At 45.4% G+C, this 13,156-nt stretch overlaps 1 protein-coding gene across 1 annotated transcript; it reads right to left on the bottom strand.

The window, feature by feature from the left end:
- Window positions 1-5,209: 5,209 nt before the first annotated feature.
- On the bottom strand, window positions 5,210-10,813 carry LOC121847769 (calphotin-like). The gene is made up of 5 exons (XM_042330438.1): window positions 10,804-10,813; window positions 8,150-8,444; window positions 7,467-8,025; window positions 6,889-7,383; window positions 5,210-6,574 (listed from the first exon to the last, which is right to left on the bottom strand). The coding sequence occupies exons 1-5, from the start codon at window positions 10,811-10,813 to the stop codon at window positions 5,210-5,212; spliced, it is 2,724 nt and encodes a 907-aa protein (XP_042186372.1).
- Window positions 10,814-13,156: the final 2,343 nt, after the last annotated feature.

Below are 13,156 nucleotides of genomic sequence, written 5' to 3'. Positions count from 1 at the left end.
TTGTGATACTGTACACCACTGGCACCCTATTCCCTATATAGTGCTCTACTGGCACCCTATTCCCTATATAGTGCACTATTGGCACGCTATTCCTTATATAGTGCATTATTGGCACCCTATTCGCTATATAGTGCACTACTGGCACCCTATTCCCTATATTTTTTATTTTATTTCACCTTTACCAGGTAGGCTAGTTGAGAACAAGTTCTCATTTGCAACTGCGACCTGGCCAAGATAAAGCATAGCAGTGTGAACAGACAACACAGAGTTACACATGTAGTAAACAATTAACAAGTCAATAACACAGTAGAAAAAAAAGAGTCTATATACATTGTGTGCAAAAGGCATGAGGAGGTAGGCGAATAATTACAATTTTGCAGATTAACACTGGAGTGATAAATGATCAGATGGTCATGTACAGGTAGAGATATTGGTCTGCAAAAGAGCAGAAAAGTAAATAAATAAAAACAGTGTGGGGATGAGGTAGGTAAAAATGGGTGGGATATTTACCCATAGACTATGTACAGCTGCAGCGATCGGTTAGCTGCTCAGATAGCAGATGTTTGAAGTTGGTGAGGGAGATAAAAGTCTCCAACTTTGTTCCAGTCACAGGCAGCAGAGAACTGGAACGAAAGGCGGCCAAATGAGGTGTTGGCTTTAGGGATGATCAGTGAGATACACCTGCTGGAGCGCGTGCTACGGGTGGGTGTTGCCATCGTGACCAGTGAACTGAGATAAGGCGGAGCTTTACCTAGCATGGACTTGTAGATGACCTGGAGCCAGTGGATCTGGCAACGAATATGTAGCGAGGGCCAGCCGACTAGAGCATACAGGTCGCAGTGGTGGGTGGTATAAGGTGCTTTAGTGACAAAACGGATGGCACTGTGATAAACTGCATCCAGTTTGCTGAGTAGAGTGTTGGAGGCTATTTTATAGATGACATCACCGAAGTCGAGGATCGGTAGGATGGTCAGTTTTACGAGGGTATATTTGGCAGCATGAGTGAAGGATGCTCTGTTGCGATATAGGAAGCCGATTCTAGATTTAATTTTGGATTGGAGATGCTTAATGTTTAGTCAAGGAGGAGAGTTTTACAGTCTAACCAGACGCCCAAGTATTTGTAATTGTCCACGTATTCTAAGTCAGAGCCGTCCAGAGTAGTGATGCTGGACGGGCGAGCAGGTGCGGGCAGCGATCGATTGAAAAGCATGCATTTAGTTTTACTTGCGTTTAAGAGCAGTTGGAGTCCACGGAAGGAGAGTTGTATGGCATTGAAGCTCGTCTGGAGTGTTGTTAACGCAGCGTGCAAAGAAGGGCCAGAAGTATACAGAATAGTGTCATCTGCGTAGAGGTGGATCAGAGACTCACCAGCAGCAAGAGCGACCTCATTGATGTATACAGAGAAGAGAGTCGGTCCAAGAATTGAACCCTGTGGCACCCCCATAGAGACTGCCAGAGGCCCGGACAACAGGCCCTCCGATTTGACACAATGAACTCTATCAGAGAAATAGTTGGTGAACCAGGCGAGGCAATAATTTGAGAAACCAAGTCTGTTGAGTCTGCCAATGAGGATGTGGTGATTGACAGAGTCGAAAGCCTTGGCCAGATCAATGAATACGGCTGCACACTATTGTTTCTTACCGATGGCGGTTAAGATATCGTTTAGGACCTTGAGCGTGGCTGAGGTGCACCCATGACCAGCTCTGAAACCAGATTGCATTGCGGAGAAGTTACGGTAGGATTCGAAATGGTCGGTGATATGTTTGTTAACTTGGCTTTCGAAGACCTTAGAAAGGCAGGGTAGGATAGATATAGGTCTGTAGCAGTTTTGAGTTTGTGTTGCAGGAAGCAAGTTTCAGCTTGAAAAAGCTAGCTTTGGCTTTTCTAACTGCCTGTGTATATTGGTTTCTAACTTCCCTGAAAAGTTGCATATGACGGGGGCTGTTCGATGCTAATGCAGAACGCCACAGGATGTTTTTGTGTTGGTTAAGGGCCTCCAGGTCTGGAGAGAACCAAGGGCTATATCTGTTCCTGGTTCTAAATTTCTTGAATAGGGCATGCTTATTTAAGATGGTGAGGAAGGCATTTAAAAAAACATAACCAGGCATCCTCTACTGACGGGATGAGGTCAATATCCTTCCAGGATACCCGGGCCAGGTCGATTAGAAATGCCTGCTCGCTGAAGTGTTTCAGGGAGTGTTTGATAGTGATGAGTGGAGGTCGTTTGACCGCTGACCCATTACGGATGCAGGCAATGAGGCAGTGATCGCTGAGATCTTGGTTGAAAACAGCAGAGGTGTATTTAGAGGGCAGGTTGATTAGGATGATATCTATGAGGGTGCCCGTGTTTACGGCTTTGGGGTTGTACCTGGTAGGCTCGTTGATCATTTGTGTGAGATTGAGGGCATCAAGCTTAGATTGTAGGATGGCCGGGGTGTTAAGCATGTCACAGTTTAGGTCGCCTAGCAGCACGAGCTCTGAAGATAGATGGGGGGCAATCAGTTCACATATGGTGTCCAGAGCACAGCTGGGGGCTGAGGGTGGTCTATAGCAGGCGGCAATGGTGAGAGACTTGTTTTTAGAGAGGTGGATTTTTAAAAGTAGAAGTTCAAATTGTTTGGGGACTGACCTGGATAGTAGTACAGAACTCTGCAGGCTATCTCTGCAGTAGATTGCAACACCGCCCCCTTTGGCCGTTCTATCTTGTCTGAAAATGCTGTCGTTTGGGATGGAGATTTCAGAGTTATTGGAGGTCTTCCTAAGCCAGGATTCAGACATGGCTAAGACATTCGGGTTGGCAGAGTGTGCTAAAGCAGTGAATAAAACCACCTTAGAGAGGAGGCTTCTAATGTTAATATGCATGAGACGAAGGCTATTACGGTTACAGAAGTCATCAAAAGAGATTGCCTGGGGAATAGGAGTGGAGCTAGGCACTGCAGGGCCTGGATTCACCCCTACATCACCAGAGGAACAGAGGAGGAGTAGGATAAGGGTGCGGCTAAAAGCTATGAGAATTGGTCGTCTAGAACGTCTGGAGCAGAGAGTAAAAGGAGGTTTCTGGGGGCGATAAAATAGCATCAAGGTATAATGTACAGATAAAGGTATGGTAGGATGTGAATACAGTGGAGGTAAACCTAGGTATTGAGTGATGATGAAAGAGATATTGTCTCTAGAAACATCATCGAAACCAGGTGATGTCATCGCATGTGTGGGTGGTGGAACTGAAGGGTTGGATAAGGTATAGTGAGCAGGACTAGAGGCTCTACAGTGAAATAAGCCAATAAACACTAACCAGAACAGCAATGGACAAGACATATTGACATTAAGGAGAGGCATGCTTAGTCGAGTGATTATAAGGGTCCAGTGAGTAGTGAGGTTGGTTGGGGTCATGGCGATTCAGACAGCTAGCCGGGCCATGGGTAGCAAGCTAGCATAGGATGGAGGTCTGTTATTAGCCACCCCCCGTGCGTTTCCGTCGGTAGATTATTGGGGTTCCGTGTGGTAGAAGGGACCAATCCTATTGTCAAAATAGTTATAGTTTTAGTGGCCCAAGAAGATTGTTCGATAGACCTGTTCAGATAGCAGCCGATATGCGATTTGATTCCCAAGCTCTCATACATTTTACTGAGCATGATCTATGATGAAATAGACTAGAAGCATTTATATAACATGGCTTGCATGTCCAAATAATGTCTCCATAGTAATCTGTCTCCATAGTAATCTGTCTCCATAGTAATCTGCCTCCATAGTAATGTCTCCATAGTAATGTCTCCATAGTAATGTCTCCATAGTAATCTGTCTCCATAGTAATCTGTCTCCATAGTAATGTCTCCATAGTAATGTCTCCATAGTAATCTGTCTCCATAGTAATCTGTCTCCATAGTAATGTCTCCATAGTAATCTGTCTCCATAGTAATCTGTCTCCATAGTAATCTGCCTCCATAGTAATGTCTCCATAGTAATGTCTCCATAGTAATGTCTCCATAGTAATCTGCCTCCATAGTAATGTCTCCATAGTAATGTCTCCATAGTAATCTGTCTCCATAGTAATCTGTCTCCATAGTAATGTCTCCATAGTAATATGTCTCCATAGTAATCTGCCTCCATAGTAATGTCTCCAGAGTAATGTCTCCATAGTAACGTCTCCATAGTAATCTGTCTCCATAGTAATCTGTCTCCATAGTAATCTGTCTCCATAGTAATCTGCCTCCATAGTAATGTCTCCATAGTAATCTGTCTCCATAGTAATCTGTCTCCATAGTAATCTGTCCCCATAGTAATCTGTCTCCATAGAAATGTCTCCATAGTAATGTGTCTCCATAGTAATCTGTCCCCATAGTAATCTGTCTCCATAGAAATGTCTCCATAGTAATCTGCCTCCATAGTAATCTGCCTCCATAGTAATGTCTCCATAGTAATTTGTGTTTCTGTACTGAGGCAGCTTGATGAGAACGGCTCGTAGATGCAGGGGTCTATCTCCTGTTTCTGTAGTGTGAGGCAGGGGTCTATCTCCTGTTTCTGTAGTGTGAGGCAGGGGTCTATCTCCTGTTCCTGTAGTGTGAGGCAGGGGTCTATCTCCTGTTTCTGTAGTGTGAGGCAGGGGTCTATCTCCTGTTCCTGTAGTGTGAGGCAGGGGTCTATCTCCTGTTTCTGTAGTGTGAGGCAGTTTATGAGAACAGCTCATAGGAGCAGGGGTCTATCTCCTGTTTCTGTAGTGTGAGGCAGGTTGATGAGAACAGCTCATAGGAGCAGGGGTCTATCTCCTGTTTCTGTAGTGTGAGGCAGTTTATGAGAACAGCTCATAGGAGCAGGGGTCTATCTCCTGTTTCTGTAGTGTGAGGCAGTTTATGAGAACAGCTCATAGGAGCAGGGGTCTATCTCCTGTTTCCGTAGTGCGAGGCAGCATGACGTACAAGTACACCCCCTGGACATGACGCTCGTCCATCGCAGGGCCTTTGCCCACAGTCTACCGTACCTCTGTACAAGAACAATACAACATCGACCGAACACTGAATATGAAAAGGAGATTCACTCAAACCAAACAGCTTCCCTGTATTCACAAAATGCCTTTATTTCCTGTCCCAAAAAAATCTGTCATTCCCTCTTTAGTAGTGCATCACTGTGTGTAGTGTTTAGTTTACAACATCCCATTGTGGTCCAATAGCAGCTGTTGTAGGAGCCACATTCCTCCTCACAAAATGCCAGGACTTCAATAGGAACTTGGGATGTTGTCAATATGGACAACGGCAGTAGGGGACACAATAGTCTGTGGGACAATGGCAGTGGGGGACACAATAGTCTGTGGGACAACGGCAGTAGGGGACACAATAGTCTGTGGGGCAATGGCAGTAGGGGACACAATCGTCTCTGGGACAATGGCAATAGTGGACACAATCGTCTCTGGGACAATGGCAGTAGGGGACACAAATGTCTCTGGGACAATGGCAGTAGGGGACACAATAGTCTCTGGGACAATGGCAGTAGGGGACACAAATGTCTCTGGGACAATGGCAGTAGGGGACACAAATGTCTCTGGGACAATGGCAGTAGGGGACACAATAGTCTCTGGGACAATGGCAGTAGGGGACACAATAGTCTCTGGGACAATGGCAATACTGGACACAAATGTCTCTGGGACAATGGCAGTAGGGGACACAAATGTCTCTGGGACAATGGCAGTAGGGGACACAAATGTCTCTGGGACAATGGCAGTAGGGGACACAAATGTCTCTGGGACAATGGCAGTAGGGGACACAAATGTCTCTGGGACAATGGCAGTAGGGGACACAAATGTATCTGGGACAATGGCAGTAGGCGACACAATAGTCTCTGGGACAATGGCAGTAGGGGACACAAATGTCTCTGGGACAATGGCAGTAGGGGACACAATAGTCTCTGGGACAATGGCAGTAGGGGACACAAATGTCTCTGGGACAATGGCAGTAGGGGACACAAATGTCTCTGGGACAATGGCAGTAGGGGACACAATAGTCTCTGGGACAATGGCAGTAGGGGACACAATAGTCTCTGGGACAATGGCAGTAGGAGACACAATAGTCTCTGGGACAATGGCAGTAGGGGACCCAATAGTCTCTGGGACAATGGCAGTAGGGGACACAAATGTCTCTGGGACAATGGCAGTAGGGGACACAATAGTCTCTGGGACAATGGCAGTAGGGGACACAATAGTCCTGGGACAATGGCAGTAGGGGACACAAATGTCTCTGGGACAATGGCAGTAGGGGACACAAATGTCTCTGGGACAATGGCAGTAGGGGACACAAATGTCTCTGGGACAATGGCAGTAGGGGACACAAATGTCTGGGACAATGGGACAAAATGTCTCTGGGACAATGGCAGGGGACACAAATGTCTCTGGGACAATGGCAGTAGGGGACACAAATGTCTCTGGGACAATGGCAGTAGGGGACACAATAGTCTCTGGGACAATGGCAGTAGGGGACACAAATGTCTCTGGGACAATGGCAGTAGGGGACACAATAGTCTCTGGGACAATGGCAGTAGGGGACACAAATGTCTCTGGGACAATGGCAGTAGGGGACACAAATAGTCTCTGGGACAATGGCAGTAGGGGACACAATAGTCTCTGGGACAATGGCAGTAGGGGACACACAATAGTCTCTGGGACAATGGCAGTAGGGGACACAATAGTCTCTGGGACAATGGCAGTAGGGGACAATGGCAATACACAATAGTCTCTGGGACAATGGCAGTAGGGGACACAAATGTCTCTGGGACAATGGCAGTAGGGGACACAATAGTCACAATCTGGGACAATGGCAGTAGGGGACACAATAGTCTCTGGGACAATGGCAGTAGGGGACACAAATGTCTCTGGGACAAAATGTCAGGGACAACGGGGGGGACACAAATGTCTCTGGGACAACGGCAGTCTCTGGGGGACACAAATGTCTCTGGGACAATGGCAGTAGGGGACACAAATGTCTCTGGGACAACGGCAGTAGGGGACACAAATGTCTCTGGGACAACGGCAGTAGGGGACACAAATGTCTCTGGGACAATGGGGACACAAATGTCTCTGGGACAATGGGGGGACACAAATGTCTCTGGGACAATGGCAGTAGGGGACACAAATGTCTCTGGGACAACGGCAGTAGGGGACACAAATGTCTCTGGGACAACGGCAGTAGGGGACACAATAGTCTCTGGGACAACGGCAGTAGGGGACACAAATGTCTCTGGGACAACGGCAGTAGGGGACACAAATGTCTCTGGGACAATGGCAGTAGGGGACACAAATGTCTCTGGGACAATGGCAGTAGGGGACACAAATGTCTCTGGGACAACGGCAGTAGGGGACACAAATGTCTCTGGGACAACGGCAGTAGGGGACACAAATGTCTCTGGGACAAAATGGCAACGTAGGGGACACAAATCTCTGGGACTGGGACAATGGCAGTAGGGGACACAAATGTCTCTGGGACAATGGCAGTAGGGGACACAAATGTCTCTGGGACAATGGCAGTAGGGGACACAAATGTCTCTGGGACAATGGCAGTAGGGGACACAAATGTCTCTGGGACAATGGCAGTAGGGGACACAATAGTCTCTGGGACAACGGCAGTAGGGGACACAATAGTCTCTGGGACAATGGCAGTAGGGGACACAATAGTCTCTGGGACAATGGCAGTAGGGGACACAAATGTCTCTGGGACAATGGCAGTAGGGGACACAAATGTCTCTGGGACAACGGCAGTAGGGGACACAAATGTCTCTGGGACAATGGCAGTAGGGGACACAAATGTCTCTGGGACAACGGCAGTAGGGGACACAAATGTCTCTGGGACAACGGCAGTAGGGGACACAAATGTCTCTGGGACAATGGCAGTAGGGGACACAAATGTCTCTGGGACAATGGCAGTAGGGGACACAAATGTCTCTGGGACAATGGCAGTAGGGGACACAAATGTCTCTGGGACAATGGCAGTAGGGGACACAATAGTCTCTGGGACAATGGCAGGGGGACACAAATCCTGGGAGTCTCTGGGACAATGGCAGGGGGACACAAATGTCTCTGGGACAATGGCGGGGGACAGTAGGGGACACAAACACAAATGTCTCTGGGACAATGGGGACACAAATGTCTCTGGGACAATGGCAGGGGGACACAAATGTCTCTGGGACAATGGCAGTAGGGGACACAAATGTCTCTGGGACAATGGCAGTAGGGGACACAAATGTCTCTGGGACAACGGCAGTAGGGGACACAAATGTCTCTGGGACAATGGCAGTAGGGGACACAAATGTCTCTGGGACAATGGCAGTAGGGGACACAAATGTCTCTGGGACAATGGCAGTAGGGGACACAAATGTCTCTGGGACAATGGCAGTAGGGGACACAAATGTCTCTGGGACAACGGCAGTAGGGGACACAAATGTCTCTGGGACAATGGCAAATGTCTCTGGGACAATAGGGGGACACAATAGTCTCTGGGACAATGGCAGTAGGGGACACAATATTCTCTGGGACAACGGCAGTAGGGGACACAATAGTCTCTGGGACAACGGCAGTAGGGGACACAAATGTCTCTGGGACAATGGCAGTAGGGGACACAAATGTCTCTGGGACAATGGCAGTAGGGGACACAAATGTCTCTGGGACAATGGCAGTAGGGACACAATGTCTCTGGGACAATGGCAGTAGGGGACACAAATGTCTCTGGGACAATGGCAGTAGGGGACACAAAGTCTCTGGGACAATGGCAGTAGGGGACACAAATGTCTCTGGGACAATGGCAGTAGGGGACACAAATGTCTCTGGGACAATGGCAGTAGGGGACACAAATGTCTCTGGGACAATGGCAGTAGGGGACACAAATGTCTCTGGGACAATGGCAGTAGGGGACACAAATGTCTCTGGGACAATGGGGGACAATAGTCTCTGGGAGGGGACACAATAGTCTCTGGGACAATGGCAGTAGGGGACACAAATGTCTCTCGGGGGACAAAATGTCGGACAATAGGGGGGACACAATAGTCTCTGGGACAACGGCAGTAGGGGACACAAATGTCTCTGGGACAATGGCAGTAGGGGACACAAATGTCTCTGGGACAATGGCAGTAGGGGACACAATAGTCTCTGGGACAATGGCAGTAGGGGACACAAATGTCTCTGGGACAATGGCAGTAGGGGACACAATAGTCTCTGGGACAACGGCAGTAGGGGACACAAATGTCTCTGGGACAATGGCAGTAGGGGACACAAATGTCTCTGGACCTTTCCTTTGAACCACTAATATTGCACAGTTACAAATGAAACACACTGTAGGTCTGTCTATTTAGACAGGGAGTCAATGCTGAGACCAAGGTCTCTTTATTTAGACAGGGAGTCAATGCTGAGACCAAGGTGTCTTTATTTAGACAGGGAGTCAATGCTGAGACCAAGGTGTCTTTATTTAGACAGGGAGTCAATGCTGAGACCAAGCTGTCATAATTTAGACAGGCAGTCAATGCTGAGACCAAGGTGTCTTTATTTAGACAGGGGGTCAATGCTGAGACCAAGGTGTCTTTATTTAGACAGGTCTCTGGTCAATGCTGAGACCAAGGTGTCTTTATTTAGACAGGGAGTCAATGATGAGACCAAGGTGTCTTTATTTAGAACAGGGAGTCAATGCTGAGACCAAGGTGTCTTTATTTAGACAGGGAGTCAATGCTGAGACCAAGGTGTCTTTATTTAGACAGGGAGTCAATGATGAGACCAAGGTGTCTTTATTTAGACAGGGAGTCAATGCTGAGACCAAGGTGTCTTTATTTAGACAGGGAGTCAATGCTGAGACCAAGGTGTCTTTATTTAGACAGGGAGTCAATGCTGAGACCAAGGTGTCTTTATTTAGACAGGGAGTCAATGATGAGACCAAGGTGTCTTTATTTAGACAGGGAGTCAATGCTGAGACCAAGGTGTCTTTATTTAGACAGGGAGTCAATGCTGAGGCCAATGTCTCTTTATTTAGACAGGAGTCAATGCTGAGACCAAGGTGTCTTTATTTAGACAGGGAGTCAATGCTGAGACCAAGGTGTCTTTATTTAGACAGGAGTCAATGCTGAGGCCAAGGTGTCTTTATTTAGACAGGGAGTCAATGCTGAGACCAAGGTGTCTTTATTTAGACAGGAGTCAATGCTGAGACCAAGGTGTCTTTATTTAGACAGGGAGTCAATGATGAGACCAAGGTGTCTTTATTTAGACAGGGAGTCAATGCTGAGACCAAGGTGTCTTTATTTAGACAGGAGTCAATGCTGAGACCAATGTGTCTTTATTTAGACAGGGAGTCAATGCTGAGACCAAGGTGTCTTTATTTAGACAGGGAGTCAATGATGAGACCAAGGTGTCTTTATTTAGACAGGAGTCAATGCTGAGACCAAGGTGTCTTTATTTAGACAGGGAGTCAATGCTGAGACCAAGGTGTCTTTATTCAGACAGGGAGTCAATGCTGAGACCAAGGTGTCTTTATTTAGACAGGGAGTCAATGCTGAGACCAAGGTGTCTTTATTTAGACAGGGAGTCAATGCTGAGACCAAGGTGTCTTTTCCAGATGAGCCCTTTATAGCACCACAATACACATACAAATGCAATAAACACATTAAACTACACATTCATATACACATTAAATGTGTGCGGTATTAGAATAGACAAAATGTTGTCTTTTTTAAAGCTAGTTTTAATTCTACACATTTTTGTCATGTGCTGAGAAAACATTTGCAGTTTCAAAGCTGGGGTTGGGGGTAGTTTGTCAGTTTTAAAGCTAATTTATTTAAATTATATACCTTTTGACATGGCTTATGCCTTGTTCTTATGCTATCAGAGTGACTCAAACATTATAACAAAATCAATGGGGGCCCCATGGCCTAACACTGTGAAATGTAGATTCTCCCTGTCTAGTTTTAATGTTGTTGGTTGTTAGTTCTCAAAGATGATCTTATTTAAATATATATATATATAGTTCCATTATCTTGTTTACATACTTTATATCTGGTTTTCGTCATTTAAGTTTAAACTGAAATCATTTGACTATCTTCTATAGGACTTGCTCCTTAAATAATTGCTCCTTTTAATTCTTAATGTCTAACTTATCAATATGCTTTTTTAAAAGATAGCTTTTCGTCAATCCAGACACCCAGATATTTATAGGCGGGGACACAATCAATGAGGGCACCATCCAAAACACGAATGCATTAAATCCTCAGATACATTTTTTTAATGCAATTTGGAAAATAACATATGCTTGGTTTTTACCCACTCTAAGTTCCAATTTCAGTTCAACAAAGGCTTTTCTGTAGGGCAATTAAAGGCAGATTGAAGCTCTGACACAGCCTGGTCAGCTGTGGGGGCAATAGCAGTGTCATCTGCATACAGGTGAAACCTTTAGTTGATTAACAATATTGTTCAAGTAAATAGTGAAAAGAACCGGACCAAGAATTGATCCCTGTGGGACACCCTTTGTAACACAATATACAGTTCAAACGTTTGGACACACCTACTCATTCAAGGGTTTTTCTTTATTTGTACTATTTTCTACATTGTTGAAAAATAGTTAAGACATCAAAACTATGAAATAACACATATGGAATCATGTAGTAACCAAAAAAGTGTTAAACAAATCAAAATATATTTTATATTTTTCAAAGTAGCCACCCTTTGCCTTGATGACAGCTTTGCACACCTTTGGCATTCTCTCAACCAGCCTCATGAGGTAGTCACCTGGAATGCATTTCAATTAACAGATGTGCCTTGATAAAAGTTCATTTGTGGAATTTCTTTCCTCCTTAGTGCGTTTGAACCAATCAGTTGTGTTGTGACAAGGTAGGGGTGGTATACAGAAGACAGCCCTATTTGGTAAAAGACCAAGTCCATATTATGGCAAGAACAGCTCAAATAAGCAAAGAGAAACAGTCCATCAATACAATAAGACATGAAGGTCAGTCAATCCAGAAAATGTCAAGAACTTTCTTAAAGTGCGTCCAAACTTTTTGACTGCTTTGTATATATACAGCTGAAGTTGGATGTTTACATACACCTTAGCCAAATACATTTAAACTCAATTGTTCACAATTCCTGACATTTAATCCTAGTAAAATTCCCTGTTTTAGGTCAGTTAGGATCACCACTTTATTTTAAGAATGTGAAATGTCAGAATAATAGTAGAGAGAAGGATTTATTTCAGTTTTTATTTATTTCATCACGTTCCCAGTGGTTCAGAAGTTTACATACACTCAATTAGTATTTGGTAGCAATGCCTTTAAATTGTTTAACTTGGGTCAAACGTTTCAGGTAGCCTTCTACAAGCTTCCCACAATAAGTTGGGTGAATTTAGGCCCATTCCTTCTGACAGAGCTGATGTAACTCAATCAAATCAATCAAATTGATTTATGAAGCCCTTCGTACATCAGCTGATATCTCAAAGTGCTGTACAGAAACCCAGCCTAAAACCCCAAACAGCAAGCAATGCAGGTGTAGAAGCATGGTGGCTAGGAAAAACTCCCTAGAAAGGCCAGAACCTAGGAAGAAACCTAGAGAGGAACCAGGCTATGAGGGGTGACCAGTCCTCTTCTGGCTGTGCCGGGTGGAGATTATAACAGAACATGGCCAAGATGTTCAAATGTTCATAGATGACCAGCAGGGTCAAATAATAATAATCACAGTGGTTGTAGAGGGTGCAACAGGTCAGGAGTAAATGCAGTAAATGAGTAAATGTCAGTTAGCTTTTCATAGCCGATCATTCAGAGTATCTCTACCGCTGCTGCTGTCTTTAGAGAGTTGAAAACAGCAGGTCTGGGACAGGTAGCACGTCCGGTGAACAGGACAAGGCTTCCAGAGCCACAGGCAGAACAGTTGCTGAGGTCAAATCAAATCACACCTCAAATCAAATCACATTTTATTTGTCACATACACATGGTTAGCAGATGTTAATGCGAGTGTAGCGAAATGCTTGTGCTTCTAGTTCCGACAATGCAGTAATAACCAACAAGTAATCTAGCTAACAATTCCCAAAACTACTACCTTATAGACACACGTGTAAGGGGATAAAGAATATGTACATAAAGATATATGAATGAGTGATGGTACAGAGCGGCATAGGCAAGATACAGTAGATGGTATTGAGTGCAGTATATACATATG

Source organism: Oncorhynchus tshawytscha, linkage group LG11 (assembly GCF_018296145.1).
Source record: "Oncorhynchus tshawytscha isolate Ot180627B linkage group LG11, Otsh_v2.0, whole genome shotgun sequence".
NCBI classification, from domain to species: domain Eukaryota; kingdom Metazoa; phylum Chordata; class Actinopteri; order Salmoniformes; family Salmonidae; genus Oncorhynchus; species Oncorhynchus tshawytscha.
Note: the sequence above shows the minus strand (reverse complement) of the source record. Positions and strands in the feature narration are given on the sequence as shown.